This window comes from Chrysoperla carnea, chromosome X (assembly GCF_905475395.1).
Source record: "Chrysoperla carnea chromosome X, inChrCarn1.1, whole genome shotgun sequence".
Lineage (NCBI taxonomy): Eukaryota > Metazoa > Arthropoda > Insecta > Neuroptera > Chrysopidae > Chrysoperla > Chrysoperla carnea.
In genome coordinates, this window is record NC_058342.1 from 36,535,558 (window position 1) to 36,557,130 (window position 21,573).

The following is a 21,573-nucleotide window of genomic DNA, read 5'->3' on the forward strand; positions in this document are numbered from 1 at the left end:
AAAGGAGGTGCCAATCTGTGTTTGTTGTTATTTTTTTCAAATATTCAGTTTTAACAAAATATAATTAATTTTCCAAAACAGTGTTTTATAAATTTCAAGTGATCAGTTTTGTTTTTCCATGAAAAGAAAATGATCAAACAACTCAAAACAAGTCAAACGTTTTTTTTAATATTCCAAACAATGAATTTTTAAAAAAATTTTTGTATTAATCGTTTAAAAAAAAAGTTTTTCAAGTAAAATGTCTACGGAATCTGGAAATCGTGTAGGTGTTAGTGGTTCCCCAATAATTACCGGTAATGGTATTTTAACGAATAATAATAAATTGTTAACAAATTGTGGACCCCCTGACATGCATAAATATGTAACTGCCGCCCAAAAAGATGAGCTTATTAAAGAACAATTTCAACAGATATGTAAATTAAAAAAAGAAGTCGATGGTTTAATTAGCGAACGTGATTTACTGTTATGTGAAGTGAGTAATTTACGTTTTGAACTTGAAATGGCAGAATTGAAACGGATTCAGGATGAAAGGTATGTACCCTACATTTAAATAAATTTAAAAAAAAAAACTACCCTAAATAAACAACAGATGGACATCACGTCATCTGGAACGTTAACTATTTCAGAATCTTTATTTTCTTCGCAAATTTTACCCCCCTTCCCAAATAACAGATGTGTCAAGATACACGGATGTGTTGCGAATCCTTATTAAGCTTTTTTTTTACCCTCCTACTCCATTTTTGCAAAAGTTGACTTTCCAGGAAATGATATGTAAACGACGAGGTCGTGGTTCGTAAGTCGTAACTTGTAATGCTAAATTTAAAGGACGTGGGAGGTCTTGTTTTTAATTTGACAATTTTTGCGATGGTTTCATCTTTCGATGACTTTTTTTATTATTGAAGTTGTTTTTATGGAAGTAATATATGTGATGTTTTATGATTTATGTTTTAAAAAGTGAGTCATGGCTTGTTTTCAATAGAAAATCGTTATTCATTTGACAGATCTCTTTATATTGTTTACACTTAAAATGTCTCGCTTGTCGAGTTACGAGTACTCGAATACTCGGTTCACGGTTTATTCAACTTGTGTATGAAATTTTCTAAGTTCATTGTTCTAAAATCTAAAATCATTTTTTTTTTATTATTATACGCCCTCTATTCTCTGAGGGTTCCGTAACTCTCTATTTCATTCTTCATTCTTTTTAACAATCGTGGATCCAAAAATTTGTTGGATCCAAGAATTTGTTACATTTTGGTTGATTTTTTTTTTGGTTCACTGTACCTGGACTTTTCTGGGTCAATTTTGCGATTGAACGACACAGTTTCTGAGATTTTGTTGCGTTGACCCGTAAATTAGTACATTTTTGGGTCAAGTTACTGTAATTTTTGGAACATTCCATTCTAGAAGTACCCGAAAAAAAAGGATTCACTGTCACAAGAAATTTTTTCTTGAATCAGGAATATTTTGATACCTTATTTATCAAGGTATACTCATTTTAGTCCCAAGTTTGTAACGCTTAGAAATTTTGATGCTATAAACAAAACTTTGGTATAAGTTTTCATAAAATCACCTAAGTAGTCTATTTCCGGTTGTCTGTCTATCATTACGATAACTCAAAAACGAAATGAGATATCAAGCTGAGGTAAAGTTCGTAAATGAACAACATAGGTCAATTGGGTCTTATCTTGTAAACCGTTAGAGATAGAACAAAAGTTTAAATATAAAAAATGCTCCTTGTAAAAAAATAAACAACTTTTGTTTGAAACATTATTTCGTTCATATCATTGTTTTCCCGTGAGGGAGCAAATTAGAGTAGAATTTTGATGTCCATTTTCTCGAATTCTATAATAGACAGAAAGTTGAAAATGTGTTGGTAGCGACTTCTAGTGAGTCTTGTGGAAGATTTCGGAAAAAAAAGTTTTCTAGAAAGTACTTCGAAAAATTTTCGAAATTTTCAGAAGTAGAACAAATAGAAGTCCGTCATAAATGTATCTGTTTTTTAAACTTCTCTATTTTTTCAAACTTTTATTTAGTTTGACCTCTCTGTAATCAAATCTTGTCTCTATGTAGTCAAATTTGATCCACTTTCCGGTTTCCAGCATATTTCATGATCCAGCTTCCACAGAGACAAGCTTTTATTGTATTAAAAAGTAGAAAATAATAATTTGATCAATGAGTCACTCATACTCGACTATTTGTAAAAGCTTGAGGTGCTTAATATCAAGAATGAATCGAAAAATAATTAGGCATGTGGAGTAGACGATACGTTCCAATTCAGTTTTGATATTTTATTAAATTAAGCGCCTCAAGCTTTTAAAAATATATTCTACTAATATAAATTATTTTCTACTTTTTAGTACAATAAAAGATTGTCCCTTAAAAAGTACTTTTTATTTAAAATTTGTTTAAATAAGAATTCAAAAAGAATAAAAAAATGTAATAAGAAATTTTGAACCAAAAAAACTTTTTATTTGTATTCGAGAAATCTGATTGCAAGTCCCTGGATAATAATAATGAACCCTGGACAAAGTTCCAGAAATTAGCTCTCAAATAATTTCAATATTACACATATTTGATATTGAATTCACAATTATTAATTTTGTAATATTGAAAATTGTATATGCTTCCTAGAATTTGCTCTTATATTTAGATCAAAACCATATTATTGTGTTATTGTGTAGGTTTCTAGATGCATTTCCTCGAAAGATTATCTCTCACACTCCATATCTCTCTCCGATTTCTATCGCTATATGTATAAACTGTGTTATACCAAGTTTAAATGTCGAAAATTTTTATATTTAATTTTATGAATTAAATTTAATTCAAAAAACAATTTTGAACGGTTTTCATTTTTGAATTGAATTGTTTGAATTAAAAAACTAGAACGTTTCATAATGATTACAAACCAACGTTTGATGAGAAAGTTTTTTTTTTTATTTGTTAAAAATTGACAATACCAATTCAATTTAACAGCAATTATTATGTTTAGAAAAAATTTATGTAAGGGGGGTCCTTTAGTGTCACGGTTATCAACCTTCCATAACATCTATATTCAAGCCAAGGTTTGTATATGGATGTTATGTACAGGAAATACCCTCAGATGATATTTCAAAATCAAAATTTATGCGTCTTTGGGTTATTTATGATAATAAAGGTCCATAAAAGACAAAAATCGGGTTTATTTGATGATTGAAATCATGGTTTTCGGGATGAAGCTATAATAAGACGATTTTTTGTCCATATCACAAAAACCATTATTGTAATCGTAAAATGAAGTGGATATTTGAATTTTAATTCAATGAGTATGAGTATGAGTATGGAGGTTAGCGGGCCATGCTCGAGCATCGAGCCTCGAAGCAATGGTTCAGATCACCTAGCCAAATAGACCCTTGTACTCTATCCCCACTACTCTTTTCAGTGGCTATTATAACCAACTGGGGGACTGAAACCTAGGATTTGCCTAGCGCTGAGTTTCCTAATTTCTTCTGGTTCGACTATGGCCGGACCAAACCATTTCCTTCGCTGCTGTATGAGCGCCGGGCAGTAACAGAGAAAGTGGATCGATGTTTCTTCTGAATTTTCTCCGCATCGCACGCGGGAGATTGTCTTTTTCCAATCTGATGTTGTAACTTGTTCAGGTTATCATGCCCTGTGAGTAACTCTACGATGACTCAAATATCAGCTCTGTTTAGTTTCAAGATCTCCTCGGCTCTGTTACCGAGCGAGTTTCCTTCACCTACAGACTTTTGGCGATTCGCCCTCCCTCGTAGCTGGTCCATGCCTTTAATTGTTGGTTTTTCAGATTATCTCCAAATCTGTTAAGACCTTCTTGGTACGGAATCCTCGCAAGCTTTTCGTGAGTGGGAGCCATGGTAATTTTTGTGATACAGCATTCTAAATATTCCATATCAAATATTCGTTGACAACAAATTTTTGAATTTATCAGTAAAATGTTTATATTAGTACAAAATTTTGTAAATTTAACAATATTTATTTATGAAATTAATAAAAACGATTAACCGCGATTTTGATAAGATAAATAAAATCATGTTTCAAAATTTTAACATAATGTGTAAACATCCACATATTTTTCCATCGTCGAATAAAAATCATCGATTATATGTTTTCATAATTTAATTACATGGAAAATTTTATTGTTTAACACAGAGAAAATCAAATAACAGCCTTAAATATTTACTTTAAGTTTATAATTTTATAAATATTTATAAATATTGAAAAATTATTTAACACTAGCTGTATCCTGTCACGCTTCGCTGTGCTGTAATATACTCGTTATGCCCTTTTATTTGATACCTAATTTGTGGGTTTATCTGAAAATATTCGATTGTTCATCTTCGCTTCCAAGACCCCCTCCAAGACTAGAAGTATATTACCTCCTTATACGGTATACAAATTATTATAAAATAGTATTTTATTAAAATTATATATTTTAATAAATTATTTTGCATAAAATTACCATCTCTATCACTCGCGTATATATTTATTAGTGATGCGACGAATATTCGTATATTTTTTTCACATTCACATTCACAAAAAACGATGCGAACACAAATATAAATGTCACACATACATAACTGATATTCCCATATAATACAAACTATACAATTTGCGCTTAGTTTGCAATCTCACAGGTAAACAGTGATGTTTACGAAAAAATGTTTTAAACAAAAGTTGTTTATTTTTTTATAAGGAATATTTTTTTTAATATTTAAATTTTTGTTCTATCTCTAACGGTTTACAAGATAAGACCCAATTGACCTATATTGCTCTTTTACGAACTCGACGTCACTCTTTTTGTTTTTGAGACGACAGACAGACAGCCAGACAACCGGAAATGGACTAATTTGGTGATTCTATGAACACTTATACCAAAATTTTGTTGGTAACATCAAAATTTTAAAGCGTTACAAACTTGGGACTAAACTTGGTATACCTTGATATATTTCATATACATGGTATAACAATAAAAGTAGATTTGAATGTTATTTGCTAGTAATGTAGCATTCTATTCTCAATAATGGCGGTATATAACAATTTGCGAGCGCTTCATTTGGAAGCTAACATTTGCAATCACGAATGTACAAAATTGAACACTCGTCACACCACTAATACTTACCAACTTACCATTGTAGCATGCACGCTGTACATTGTACACCGTGTAGGTAGAGACTAGCGAGCGACTAGCGAGCGATTAATACTTCAGCTCACTGTATTATTGAATATGAGAATGGCGAACAGTAAGAAATGAAAGTTTAATACAAAAATAATCACAGAATTGTGTTTCATAAACAACCAACAATTTTTTAGTATTCAACACAGAGCTAATATTGTAACAAGTGTTTTCAAGTGACCTCCTCCGCGATAAACACGCACCGTTGCGGCCCTCAAAAGAACAAAAAAAACATTGAAGTCCCCAAAAATTTTTGAGATTTGTGTGGTAGTGTTGTTGTGTGTTTGTGTGTGTGTGTTTTTAGTGCTCTTCTGCCAAGTGTGGACCCAATGTTTACATTCTTGCTGCCATGTATTGTAAAATTTATTATGGTCGGCCCTATAATACAGTTTACAGCAGTCACAAGTATGTCATTTTGAAAGTAGTTTGTTTTTTTTTAATATTACGTAATAGCCCTAGAGCTTGTTACAGTAAAACTGATCTTACACGATCTTATTTAACGAAAGGTAAAATATGGACTGAGTGTGCAAGGATTTATCATGGCAGAAATGATTTTGCATGAATTTTTGTTATTTTTTACTGGTTTGACAGATATTTTGGTCAAGTTTTGAGCTGTCACATCGAGATAATTCAAAATTTTATTGGCTATATGTATTAAAATCGGTGTGACAGACATTTCTACCACGATTAGAACTGCTACACCATATTTTCCTGAAAATAGCTAAAATTTGCAATAAAATGATCTCTTACAAATTAATTTCCATGAGAGTGCAAAAGATTAAAAATATAAAATATATTTTTGCCAGGATAAACTCTGGCACACTTGGTACATATTGTACCTATCGTTAAATAGTATTGATTCATTGGCGAAATTTCTAAATCCAAGTGCATTTTTACTGTAAGAGCCTAAATGGCTGAGCGGTCTAAAGTGTTTGTCTTTGTCTGTTTGTCCATTTAGGCTTAGGTTGCGGGTTCGAATCCAGGCAGCGGCAGTGTGAACAATTTATAATTAATGGGTGTACAAAATCGATCACATTATCGTCGCTTGGATAAGAACGAAGTAACCGACTCCACCCACATCAAAAATGTAATTGTAAAATATGTTTGTAATTAAATATATAAAGATTAACAAATAATGATGTGGGTGGCCTCTTTTTTAACGGAGGTTAAACTCCATTATTATTATTATTATTATATAGTTTTACTGTAACTGGCTCCTCGCTTATTAATAATTTATTTGATCATTGTAAGATTTGTAAAAAATACTGTAGGCACAAATCTAAAATATCAAAAATAATTAACTGTGGAAATGTCAGAGTCATTAAGTCTTTTAATCTTTAAGGCCACCCACCTGCAATGCTACGATTTTTATTTTTTTTGAACTTCACCTTCAGCTTATTAAGAAAGTGCACCAATGCCATTTTAAATAAAAAGCTTGATTTTTACAAGCTTTTATTTAGTCCCGTTTTCTGTCTTAAATCAAATCTTGCAAGTCAAATTTGATCCACTTTTCCGATTGAGCTGAAATTTTGCATGCAAGCTTAGTTTGGATGACAATGAATGGTAAGGTTAAGGCGTCCTGATTTTACCATCGCTTCCAGCTGAAAATAAGGAACAAATAATTTCAACCGCAAGTCTAAACTCGCCTTGGCGCTTGTACTATCTTAAATTCTTTAAATTTCGTGTAAATTGTTGAGGACCTTGGATTGTTGTTAAAAAAATATTTGTAAATTTTATTAACTAATATGGAAGTTGAGTGAAAAAGACCTCGCACGAATCCTATGGGATTTGGATTTTGGGAGATTTTTGTAGATATTAGAATCCTGATTTAATGCCTCAATGGACACTAGAGTTGTGGGCGTTAGGTAAAAAGCATTATGAAATTGTTGAAACAGTTCCTTTTTAAGTTGGCATATGCTTGAAAAATATGTTCAATCGAAAAAAATGGTTCAAACGAAAAATATTAATTTTTAAGTCTTACAAGGGAAAGCAAACAATTGATTGAATTAATTGTTGAAATATCATGTATAGACAGGATTTATTACGCAATCGTTTGTTTTTTTTCCATGTAGGTATGGAAAGATAGCCACTCTTAGATATTCCCATAATTTGGACCCTCACGGGTAAACAGTGATGTTTACAAAAAAATATTTTAAACAAAAGTTGTTTATTTTTTATAAGGAACATTTTTTACATTTAAACTTTTGTTCTATCTCTAACGGTTTACAAGATGGGTTCTACGGACCCAAGACCCAATTGACCTATGTTGTTCATTTACGAACTAGACCTCACTTTTTACGTAATAAGCACGCTATAAAAATTTCAGCTTGATATCTCTTTTCATTTTTGAATTATCGTGCTTACAGACACACAGACGGACAGACAACCGGAAATGGACTAATTTTTGGTCTTAGGACTAAACTTAGTATACCTTGATATATTTCATATATACATGGTATAAAAGTTTGTAGTATTTGAGTTGATATTTTATGGATGAGATGATCGAATAACCTTAAAAAAATGTAATTAAAATCAATATTTTAAGAATAAAACAATATTCTTAAAATAATAAATAAAAAATTTATTATTATTATCAGAAAATAGATAAATCAAGGCCGTTTGTATGTGGGAGTTAGAGGGAGTATGGAGTATGGAGTATGGACTATGTATGTAATAAATACTTGTGTACTGTGGTACTAACACAGTAGATAGACTAGGGTGATTCAGGATGTGCCTGAACCTCACAATCCTAGTTTAGAGTACACACCAGTAGGTAAATATTTAAAATATATGCTAACTAATACTATGTTTTGATTTTACTCCAAGCAAATTAGCAATAATTTTTGAATTTCTTATCGAGCACGCTCTGAATATATATTCTCTCATTGACTAAACTTATAAAGTGATAAAAGTATTTGTGATAACTATAACTGACCCGTTTCACTCTCAATATTTCTAAAATATTTGAAAAAGTCATCATAAATCGATAAGAATCATTATTTGAAAAAAAAAATCATAAAAAAGATACTTTTTAGTCGCCTTATTAGCTCAGTTGGTTAAGGCGTAACCAATTCCGTCCGGGGGTTTAATTCCCGACGTCACAACAAAATTAATTTAATTAATAGTTTTGATGGGCTGGTGTAGTGCATGGTATATGCATGAAGGAGGTGCACTCAGCCTCTGAAATTGAGGAGCTGATAAATGAAATTATCAGCGGAAAAGGTGGTAAAACACATATATGGTATCACAAAGGTTCTCTATAGCCTAAGTGTGTCCTTCGTGGACAGCCAATATAACCTAACCTAACTTATCCTAAGGGACAAGCTTTTTTTTGTAATAAAAAGTAGATAATCATTTTATATTTGAGTCAATCATATCCGAATATTCGCAAAAGCTTGAGGTGCTTAATATCAAGAATGAATGGGAACGTCTCATCTATTCCACATGCCTAATTATTTTTCGATTCATTCTTGATATTAAGCACCTCAGGCTTTTACAAATAAGCGAGTATGAGTGATTCATTGATAAAATTATTTTCTATAACTTTACGTTGAGAAAAGTTTCAGAATTTAAACAATCAAATGTCTAATTTGCTTGGAGTATAATAATTTATAAGCAACATAAAAAATGCGTTTGTTCTTTTTGTCTCGTTGCGATGTACTACACTCAGAGAAGGATACACTTATTAAACTGTTATAAAAGTTAATTTTTCGTTTGTACACTCGTACACTTAGTGTAAATAGTGTAAAGAGTGCGATACAAAAAGAACAGCAATCATAATATTATAATCTATGAACGAACGCAGCAATATTTTCAAATCCATCCTTCAATGACCTTGTTAATTAATTATTGAACTACTTAACTAACGAACGAACGATTGTTTTTAATCAGAGAATTTTTTTTTTTATAACCATTGTTAATTATAATATTGTTATGTTAAATACTTTTATAAATACAGGACCGTATCAATAGAAATAGTTAATAAAAACATCGCTTTAAAATTCTTATGTTATACGCGCATCAAGGTGTATCCAGAAACGCTCTCTATCCGTTAAGGTAACTGAAGTGACCTAATTTAAAAAAAAAAACTAAGGTCATAGTCTCTAAATTTCCTTAATCCGGGTCTTATTTGTGTTAATCCACTTAGTCGCGGTTAAATAGATAATATATTTTAAATGTTTAAACGTCATGCCTCACTGCTGAAGAGTTTTAAACTTTAAACGAATTTTTTAAAAGGTTTAGCTATAAAATCCCTTTAAATCTAATCTTATCTAATCCCTATTTTTGAAAAAGTACCTCAAAATGTTGATTTTGCTAATAAAAAGCCACAAAAAATCCAAAAACTTAAATTCCCAAATCTGCAACTTGGAATCATTTTGGAAAAACAGTATTCCCAAAAAGCATTCAAGGTTATAGGCTTTTCTAACCTGTAGAACAAAAAATTTTGAATCGATATGCCCGTGATAATTTTATGTATTGCGTGCTAAATTTTTTTAGTAAGTAATTTTCCACATCTTAAACATTTTAGAAATCCCAATCAATTGAAATTCTGTGAATTCGATTTATAATAATTATCACATGCTAATGACAAAAAATAATAAAATTTGATAATGAATATTAATTAAAAAGTTATTCCTCAAAACATCACGTTTTACTTCCATTTTAAAATATATACTATCTTTGAAGATGTAAGCAGAATTGATGCTTAGTGAAGAGTCGAAAAATATTGAATTTTAGCAGAAACAAATTTGAATAGTTTTATTCTGTTCGACAAAATTTGGAAAATATCCCTAAATAATTCTACGAAAAATTGTGAAAATGGGGTAACAGATCAAAAGATAGATTCACTTGTAGAACGGCTAATTGACGTCTTGAAAACCACTTTCTGAAGGCAATTGATTGTTTGTGTAACCAAAGTTTGTGGATCTCATTGATCTTGCATATGATCAATAAGAAATAAGAATCACCAGGTCGTTACACAACCTCTATTGTGTGTTTTTCGCCAAAGAGGCTGGCCTGGAAAATCTGTCTAAACAATCGACAATCTTGTTAAAACCGTTTAAAATTGCGGTACATCACTCCTACCAGTATTTAATGTACAGTTATGGAAGTATTACTTTATAAATACGCCTACTTATCACCAAGCCAATATCAGAACAAATATATCAACATCTGTTTTCATTTGTTTTGAAACCTTTTGACTTGTTTGCAAAAAAAATAAACCGAAAATTGAAAATTTTCCTTTTTTGTGCGATAAACACGAACTAAAAATATGCACGACTTATCAATTAAATGATGATAAGAAATTAATATCTTTTTTGAAAAAGTTCATCTGACGATTGAAATAATCGATGTACGTCCACTTGAAGGCGATGTGGCCTCGGCCTAAAGAAACGTTTCCTAACTTACAGGTGGAATCGTTAAATCATATATTCTGCAAGGTTACCCATAAAAAATATTGTCAAAAGGCTTCCGGGCTTGAATCAGTGCTACCAACTTTATATCTAAATCTACATATATAACAGTTTATTAAGCATAATAAATAATATTTTAAAAAAAAATTAAAGGCCCGATGGCAATAGAACAACGGCGTAACATCTTAGATACATAACACAATGCAAAACAAGTTTATTAAATAATGAACATATTATGTAACACATTTGTGGATCAAAATTGATTTGTAATGGTAATTAATTTATGGATTCAATGACGGACGCGACGTTAATTGTGTTTGTGTCCGTCCAGCAGTGCAAATGATTATATTTTTTTTATAGCATATAAGTAATTATAAAGCCTACATGTTTTTGTTTGTACAGTGTCATCCATAACAAAGGCACACTTATTTATTTCAGACGAATTATCAGTGAAGTATTTATACCAAATTTCCGGATAAAAGTCACAAACTTAATTCTTTTTGATTTGAAAGATTTTTTTTTGGTGTAGTTAGATAACAATTCCATCACAAACAGGTCTCTTGAGTTACCTTAACTTCGCCATTCGTCTTTTTTGTAAGCCACAATCTTCCTACTCTTACAGATGCATGTTATTATTGCTGTTGCTCTCGATTTACCGTGTCATTCAATCAACGTTTACTGTGTTTGTGCTTTATTTATTAGTATTTAACCTCCCACATCTAAGTGTCTCTGTATTGGTGAAATAATTTGATAAATATGTATCATTTTTTTGTTTTCTTTATAAATAAAGACAACAAAATATTTTTTTTTAAGTATTCGCTACCCAATTAAATCAATTTACAATCAATTATTGTTTTATGATACTCCCTCTATATCTATCTCCCGAATTAGGCCTCAGATTCATAGCTTTTTAGAAATTCGGTTCATAGCTTTTTCATTTGTTTTGATAAGCTTAATTTTCTGCTATCAATAACAGAACACGCTGTATATTTGCTACCATGTTAAGATCATATTTTCTGGCAACTAAAAAATAAATGTGGATTTTTTTTCTGGATGACACGGTACATAAATATAAGTATGTAGATGTACGTATGATTATTTAACTTTCAATAAATTAAGTGAAAGTGCTTCTTAATTTGTGAATGTAGCTTCTGGTTTGATTTGCTACTTTCAAACATAAAAATAATCTAACTGTTATAAGACAGAATGCTAATTATAAAATTTCTTGTTTCTAAAAATAATGAATCTTTTATTTTTTTTTACCTAAAAAGATGAATTATGAATTCTTAGGAGTAAATCTAAGAATCCTTCATTTTATCCAGCAAAATTTTAAGGGGCCAGCTTTTATTCAAGCTCATTCCCGACTATATATAAAAGCTTGAGGCGTTTAATGTCAAGAATGAATCGAAAAATAATTAGGTATGTAGAGTAAATGAGGCGTTTCGATTCATTTTGGATATTTTAAATTAAGCGCCTCAAGCTTCTACAAATAGTCGGGTATGAGTGACTCATAGACAAAATTATTTTCTACTTTTTAGTACAATAAAAGCTTGTCCCTTAATTTATTTTAATTTCCTTTACTTTGATATCCTACTCGATAGGTTTTGTTAAAACTTTTTTAAAAACGTATTACTTTTTCCCTTAGAAAATCGGCCATTTTGTTTTGTTTTTTCAAAAACCTATCTAAGAGCACTTGGGTTTTTGAGACTAATATAATGATACCTTCAATGGTGAAATCCATTGAGCTCGTGAATGATACGAGGTAAAAAAGAAATTTACATACATACATGCATACATACAATCACTTCTTGATAGTCGGGTAAAAAAAATTGTATATATAGGTATAAAAATAGAAATCAATAAATTGTTATCTCGATAAAAATGTTTTAAAGAGAAAAATAGAAGGCCAATTGAATATTATTAAAAAATATAAAATTTTACGGTTAAATGAATGAGCACAGTTTCACTGTACGCGTTTTAAATTAATTATCGTAATTAACCGAGATAAATTCAATTTAAACAAAAATATTTTTCTTTTACTTCTATTCTTATAAAATGTCAAACGTACAAAACACAATATTTTTATTTTTATAGAAAAAATTAATTTTTTTATATATAAAACAAATTTAATAAAATCATAAAATATAAATAATATTCTAAACCGCAAAAGCAAACAAGTTCTAGTCATGCGTAAAGCGTAACCAATATCGAGGTGCTTTTGTTGTGTCTATTTACCTAAAGACTTCGTCTCATATTTTAGTATACCTCCGTATGTACTAACTTTCATCAAATTTCTAACTAAGAGGTATTAAACGGTGTGGTTTGTTTGTTTACGTTCAATAAGATAATGTTTACTCAAAATAATATTTGTTTTAGTACAATATTATAATAAAAATATAAAAAGTGGGATATTTTGACCAAATCCAATTAAATCAGTTTATACTCTTTTTTTAAAATCCCTTTCATTATTTAATGAATAAATGAAAGCATGTAATCCTACTAAATTTGGGCCATACTTTTAAAATTTTTGGTCAAAATTAACCTAGCACTAATAGGTTTCAAGAATGTGGAAGTCTGGTTTCGGAATTAAGCACATACATGGTAACTAGCGAAAAAGTGACATCACAGCTGAAAAGAATGACCCAAAATTAGTGGGTTTCAAAAAAAATTCCAATAAGATCGGATCAAAATTGTCTGTGTTATTAAAAAAATCGAATTTTTGAACTTGATGACGTCATCAAAATTCAAAATATTTAATTTTGCTCTATTACATCGAAATTTTATCCAATTTTGATCAACAAAGTATGTAATCCTACTAAATTTGGGCCATACTTTTCAAATTTGTGGTCAAAATTAACCTAGCTCTATTAGATTTCAAGAATGTGGAGGTCTGGTCCCGGAATTAAGCACAAAAGTGATAACTAGCGAAAAACTAACATCACAGCTGAAAAGAATGACCCAAAATTAGTGGGTTTCAAAAAAAATTCCAATAAGATCGGATGAAAATTGGCTGTGTTATTAAAAAAATCGAATTTTTGAACTTGATGACGTCATCAAAATCCAAAAAATTTAATTTTGCTCTATTACATCAAAATTTTATTAAATTTTGATAAACAAAGTAATATAAAATAATACTTAAGTCTACTGATTATCATTGGCTACTGGTTATCGAATGATAGTTATTAATTTTTGTCATACCCATATCTTCCAAAGTAGGCCTCAGATCCAAATTTGGAAAAGAGTTTGTGTTGTTGCTCTTGATGAGCTTAATTTGGAAAGCTGGATACCTGCAGTCAATAACAGAACACCTTGTATAAACAAGGACATACACCGTGTATACATATCACAAAGGTTCTCTATAGCCTAAGTGTGTCCTTCGTGGACAGCTAATATAACCTAACCTAACTTAATCTCCAATATCATATTACCAATAAAGTTCTACCTGAAATATCTAAACACAAAATTGCTAATATATGGAGGTTAGTTATATGTCGTGTTTGACACCGGAGATTTTTTTTTCACAATAAAAATGTCTCATAATTTTAATTGGCCGATCAGTTATAACAAGACACACGTTTCGCATGTGCTGTGGGCTGCATCGCACGTGAGCATATCTATTCATTACAAAGATGATGACGAATAACGATAGTCAGCCTGTCCCCAGCAGTACATAGACGTACTCCGAGTACGTACCCAAGTATAGTACACACGATACACGATACACGATTACTAATACTTTAATTTCCGGCTGTACGTGACTTACTCTATAAAAATTTATCTTCCAACGTTCTTGTGATTTTTTAAGTTTGTTTTAAGTACAAACTCAAACTCAATTAGAGTTCACTTTTTAATTATGTTATAGCAAGTTATAGTCTACTTGTGTTGTATGGTTCGTTATTAATTAGTACCAAAACAAACTTATTACATGGTTCGTAACTTCGTATCACGCAGTCGCGCTGCACTCTCAGGGTACGGAGAAAGAACATGCTAAGTCACATTTTCATATTTTTTTTAACTGAAAATGTAATTTTATTGTGCTATAAATAATAGAAATTTAAAATTTCTTATTTACAGGGTCGATTGAAAAATACTTTCCAACAATTTCCTAACGATTGGAACAAGTACAGTTAATTATTTATATTTACAATAGAATGAATTTAAAATATGAATTCATGGATACAAAATCACTGAAGTTAAATAAACAAAATCATTACTTCTATAAAAGAAATTGATTTTAGTTTAAAGTCATGCATTTTATTGATGGGAAATCAAATTGTACTTAGTTGGAATATATAATCGTGTAAATAAAGCGAATCGATGAATTAAAAGAAAAGTTCTTTGCGTTTGCTTTAAATATAGGATTTGTTTATTATGATCGCATATTTATCATGTCTAGTCTATATTTGATTGAGCCAACTACATGAAGATTGTTGTTACTAACGTTGCTGGTTCAAATCCGATTCGAAGAATTTAATTTTTTTTTAAATAAACCTTTCATTTTTTTTACCTGCTCATGTAGTTGTGACAATCACATCACCATTTTTTTATAATATTTATAAGCGGTATCAAAAAAAGATTGTTTAAAACTATGTTGCATTTCAAAACAACAATTTTTGAAAATTTGTTAGGCAGTACATTACTTTCATAAAAACCAGTCATGCGTTTGTGTCAACTTCATCACTCAATCCCAGTAGTTGTATCACATTCGTCGCTCCATTCGAGCTATTTGATCTCGCGATGAGGTTGAGACGACCTCATTTCGGATTTTTTGGTGTAATAAGCTAATTTTGTAGTTAACCAATCAAAAATAACTTAAACAAAAGTTTCAGAGTTTTGATGGGGGTTGGGGGGTATAATGTTCTGATATCAGATTGTACCTAGTTTTTCTCGGGTTTCTGTAATAATCAATTTAAATATTAAACGGTACTGCACTTTTAATAACAGTTTTAGATATTAATATAATAATAATAATAAGTTCGTAATTTTTTAATTAATTAAAAAAGTAAAGTTATTAAATGACGTAAGATTACTATATAAGTATAAGTCGACCTAATTATGATTTAAAAAAAACGTAAAATCGTGTATAATTTAATAAATAATATACTCTTAATAAATAATTATATTATCGTCTATTTCAAATCAACTGAACTTCATTCATTTACCTAACTCATTAATACTAATACAGATAACCTCAAATAAGTGCCCTAGCATCTTAAGCCGTGGAATCTCTTCCTTGAAAACAACAAACCGGGCAGTAAATGAACAAGTTCTCATTCTGAACCTGAAACCCAGCGGGTCCAAATAAGATATCTGGAGGTTTCATCGTCCACCCCCTACAAGTGATATCATCAGAGATCTCCATGTTACAATGGTGATGCTGAACGCCTGGGTCTGGCAGTGTATCACGACTACTGCAGGAGACAATGTCTCATCTTCTCTGTCACTGCCCAGCTCTTGTCATGGGGAGATGGACTTACTTGAGCCAGCCTCTCTTTGACGACCTCTCCGATCTGGAGTCCATCGACGTCAAAGCTCTCCTGCTGTTCTTAAACAGCTCCAAATGGTTCATGGAGTAGTGGCCGGGGATTGGCCAACCTTTTTTCGATATCACAACGGATCCTATGGTCTAAGTGTCTCCCAACCCAGGACAGCCACTCTAACCTAACATAACCTATTATACAATGACGGTAGTTTAATCAATAGTGTCCTGGAAAGAACCTTATCAATCTTTTCAACTGTGCTCTAGTGAATTAAAACCGAGCACTGCTCAATAACAAAGCTTTGGTTATACGTAGCTTGACCTGCCGGATGTCCTGCGCAGTGTTTTAGTAATCAAGATAAGTTTGTCGCAACCATTCCTTGATTCGGTAAATTACGAAACATTTTATTATGGGCTTAGGTGGAAAGAATGTCTGAGACGTTTCTTGTGCCAACGAGATCGCTGCCTCGATCCTTTAACGCCAGAGCGACCTTGTACCTAGTCTGAGTGGAATCTTAACGCTTCAAGGGTTCGAAATGTGACCTGGCTGTCTGATAAAATACTGTGCCTACTGTTACAGATCTGGGCATTTGTCAACAGAATAAAGTTACCACTGTCGATTATAACGACCCGATTTGTCGCTAATTCAAAATTATTGTCAATTTCAAATAAATTGAATCTTACTTGGCTTGTTAATTCTACACCAAATTGCATTTTAAAAATATTTCGATTCATTGCCAAATAAATTATTTTTCTAAAATTTTTGTGTACATTCGTTTACAAGGCCATAAAAATCCATTGATTTCTTTGTAATAACACACACAAAAAAAAAAAAAAAACTAATTTTTATTTTTTTTTCATACCAAATTGGTTTTTTTTTTTGTAATAAGACGAACAATTAAATTGTTTGGGGGGAATTTGTAAACAAAACTATTTAGTTCTGGGCTTAAAATGAACGATTCTGATTTAGAAAAACTATTTAAGTATTAATATATATTTTTAAACAAATTCTAAAGCTTGCTGTTTTTCTTTTCTGAATATTTAATTAAATCACTGGCTAAATTGGCGAATTTCGTAATTCTTGGGTCTAACTTATAATTTCCAATCACGTAGCCTGCGGCTAACTTGATATTACCCTGACATTTTTTTCCTTCATGGATTTGAAATCATTTGGTTAAACTCTGGACATAACCAGCTCAGTGGTCGAGCGGTTTAAGGCGTTAGTCTTTGACCGTTTGGCTACTGATTGGGAGGTTGCGGGTTCGAGTCCAGGCAGCGGCAGTGTGAACAATTACAATTAATGGGGATGCTGAGTTGATCACATTGTCGTTGGTTGGATAAGAAATAAGTAACCGAATCCACCCACATCAAAATGTAATTGTATGTAATATTTATGTAGTTAAATAAATAAAGATTAACAAATAATGATGTGGGTGGCCTCTGTTATAAAGGGTAAATGTCAGAGAAACGGATTGATTTTGATGAAATTAAAAAGAATCAAACGAATCGATTTTGATGAATCAAATCAATTGAGCTGAATTTAAAAAGAATCAAACGAATTGATTTTGATGAATCAAATCAATTGAATTCATTCCATCACTATTTAATATAAATGGAACTTTGTTGATTGATAAATGAATTAAAAATTTTGTTTACATTTTAAATTTTATGTGAAACATATGCGACGAATTGTTAGATTTAAAAAAAAAAAAAAAAGTATTCCAACCACACATTAAGAGTTCATTTTTTATGGTAATGGATCAGTCCATAGACAAAAGGCTTTTAACATAAAGAAAAATGTTATTTTTTTTAATAATTGGTATGGGGGAAAACATTGATTAAGCAACACGGAGGTCATGACCGCTGTTTCTTGCTTTCTTTAAAGTAAAATGTAGGCGACCTCACAAGATTGAAATTTTAAGTTTTTTTTGCATATCGTCGGGCAGTAACAGAGAAAGTGGATCGATGTTTCTTCTGAATTTTCTCCGCATCTGTCACACGCGGGAGATTGTCTTTTTCCAATCTGATGTTGAAACTTGTTCAGGTTATCATGCCCTGTGAGTAACTCTATGATGACTCTAATATCAGCTCTGTTTAGTTTCAAGTTTCGGTTCTGTTACCGAGCGAGTTTCCTTCACCCAACAGGCTTTTGGCGATTCGCCCTCCCTCGTCCATGCCTTTAATTGTTGGTTTTTCAGATTATCTCCTAATCTGTTAATATCTTCTTGGTATGGCATCCTCGCAAGCTTTTCTTGAGAGGGAGCCACGGTGGTTCCCAGTTTGGTCAGCTTGTCTGCTCTCTCATTACCGTTCCAACCAGATTGTACGGGGATCCAGGTAATATTGACTTTATTGTTCCTCGCCAGGTTTTTTAGACTGTATCTAGTCTCCTTGATGAGTCGCGATGACACTGTACAGTTTGATAGCGCTTTGAGTACTGCTTGACTGTATGTGCAGATACTAATCTCATCATCCTTCAAATTGGCCAATTGAAGGTGGTCAGCACATCTCATGATGGCTACCAGCTCTGCCTGGAATACAGTATTGTAACTGTCCAACTTAATGAGGTCTGAGTAACCAAGGAACAATTTTATTGAATCTTTTGAGTATTTTCTAAAGGTAACGATAATATCATTGCTAGGTCACATTATCTTCACTTGTTTTTCGGAATACCCAATTAATTTAGCTTTCGATTATTCAAATGTCAACATGCCAAATATTAAATTAACCGCCCATAACGTCTCTTATTCAAAAGAAATATTTTACAAATTACAGTAATACCCCTATAACAAAATTTGCCACCAAAATATGTAACCGTACACAGCAGAATAACTTCATATTGTTATGATGGTCCATATTACGACAAACGGCTTTTAAAAGCAATCAAAAACAATTTTTTTTTTTTAATATCAACCATAAATTTAAAAGGTAAAAGCGAAAAGGAATGTAAGTGGAAGAAAGAACGACCTGTGTATTGAAAAATAACAATGGAACAAGTGTTGATTATACATCAAATCTACCATCGTTTTTTTTAAAGGTACCATCAAAAGCAAGAAGCAGTTGTGATCTCTACTCACAACAGCAAACAGCAGCTGTTTGTTTCAATTTAAAACTGTGCCTATATAGTACAATCAACGAATCCAGAATGTTTTGATTCTTACGAAAAAATTGTTTACCTCAGAAAAAAATGAGTTCATTTTATATTAAGAGAAGTAATTTTCGAGATAACATCCAAAATCGATCCGAAAAATCGTTTTTCTCAGGAACTACTATCTCAATCGCCAAATGAACTCGATTTTTAAATTTTTTTAGATCAAAATTTCCCTCTAACATGAGTTTTACCCAAATAAGTTTTTATGAGGAATACCCCCTTAAAAAAATTGCGAAAAATCGAAAAAAGTCTATATGGTTTCAAGCGAAAATTTTTAGTTTTAACCCCGCGCCATTGGGGTGAAAATTGAATCAATTTGATCATACATTTGAGATCAGTGACTTTAAAATCTGCCTAAAAAGGTTTAAATTTTCCAAAAAAAAATGGTGTTTTTACTTCGGAGGTCTACTTATGTGGTCTAAAAGGGGGGAGGGGGGTTACAAATTTAACAAGCTACCCCAAAAACCCCCAAATGGTACATTTTATTTCAGGGGTGAGTGGGTTGAAAATCGAATCAACTTGATGTCTTGATTAGATGCCTTAAAAAAGATTAAATTTTCAAAAAAATGGCTTAATTTATTTAGGAGATCTACTTATGTGGACTAAAAGAAAGGGTTGGATAACAAATTTAACATTTTGACTAGCCTCATTCGCCTTATTTGATCTCGCGATGAAGTTGAGACAACCTCTTATCAGTTGATATTAAGAAAGTTTTTTCAGTTTACATTTGATCACATTATTTTGAAATTTAAGTAAAAAGAATATTTAAGATAGATCTTTTTTTTTGACCACTTTGTGTATATAACAACTGTTGATTACACAAGGACTGAAGCTGTGCTGTGCGTACACAAATAAGGAATTAAAGACATATAAATTGTAGGTACATCTTATATAATTCTTATACAATAAATCATCAGTTACGTTATCAACAATCTGTAAAACAAAATCAGTTTCATTTTTATACCCTGTATATATGTCATATTTATCAAGGTATATTAAATTTAGTCCCAAGTTTGTAACTAGAGCAGACATCGGTGAGTTATTTTAAGTCGAAGTCACCACTGTTATAACTTTATTGTGTGTCTCTTTATCCAAGTCCGCATTGCTTATAGTTGCTCAAACCTTAATTGAGTTGAGTTAACACGGGTTGAATACAGGTTAATCTTTTCTAATGAGTGAGAACTGCATTTATCGATTTTTTTTTTTATATCAGGTGTACTTTTTTTTTTAATAAAAAGTTGTGTATGATTGAAGTTTTTGAGGTAAATCATATTTGGGAAGTCGTGTGTGTGTCATTTGGTTGAATTACTATTTTAAGTAACAATACAGAAACAAAACACAATAGATGAATTTCTTATTGGTTTTCTTTTTTTTTTTAATAATAATTGTTTGGACAGACACACTGTCACATATATAGATATATTAATGTACAGTGCTGCGTCAAAAATATATTTAATCAAATAGGGTATTATTGTTAGTCAAAAATAAATCATGAAATTTGAAAAAAGATATACTTAAATATTTTGATTTCGAGTCATAAAAACACATTTTTCTTTTAAAATATCAAAATTAAAAATCGTAATTTTTAAACTGTATATCACGTGAATCTAAAACGCGAGTAAGCCTTGCTGTGATGTCATATCGATATGAACCATAGACCATCAATTAGTTCAGTGTAGACAGCTGGGTATAATATATACATAGATAATAAGTGTTTATATTTATTATAATCAGATGTCTATGAATATATCTGTCAAACTTATTTGTGTTATTTCGTATAATGATAACCGATATTACGTCATCAAATTGGATGCCCACGTTTTTGACAGTTTAAAAAAGGTTTAAAGTTTAAGTTTTTGGCAAGAAAGTTTGTTTATTTTTCCGAAATAAATTTTTGATGGCTTTTTATTAGCAAAAGCAACATTTTGAAGTACTTTTTCAAAAATAGTGGAATGGCTGTATCTGTAAAAGACCTGTTACAATAAATTCATTTTCAGTTTCTAGTTATGTTAGGCAATTGTAATCCAAAACAAGTAAAATTTTTCAGTTGTTTAAAAAAGTTGAAAAATTTATTCCCTTGTGTGATTAGTTGTAACAATAAACTTTTGAATGTGACTGTATAAAATAAATTTTTAATTACGAATTCAAATTAAGTAATTCCACTATAACTGTTTATTGTTTATTTTCAAACAATAGCTTATATTATTATATTATTGAATTTGTCGTGGTGTTGTCCCCCCCCCCCCCCCCCCACTTGACTTATGATTATGATTTGATGAAAAGAGGGCGTCAATTAGTTGTACATTGTCATACTTATTAACAAATCTCACTTGTGTAC

At 31.1% G+C, this 21,573-nt stretch overlaps 1 protein-coding gene across 1 annotated transcript in view; it reads left to right on the forward strand.

The window, feature by feature from the left end:
• The first annotated feature begins 76 nt into the window (after window positions 1-76).
• LOC123303086 (IQ motif and SEC7 domain-containing protein 2) overlaps window positions 77-21,573 on the forward strand; it is a 40,739-nt gene continuing 19,242 nt past the window's right edge. Inside the window, exon 1 of the mRNA XM_044886186.1 lies at window positions 77-531. Coding sequence (XP_044742121.1) covers window positions 239-531 — 293 coding nt within the window. The 5' untranslated portion in view covers window positions 77-238. The remainder of the gene's footprint in view (window positions 532-21,573) is intronic.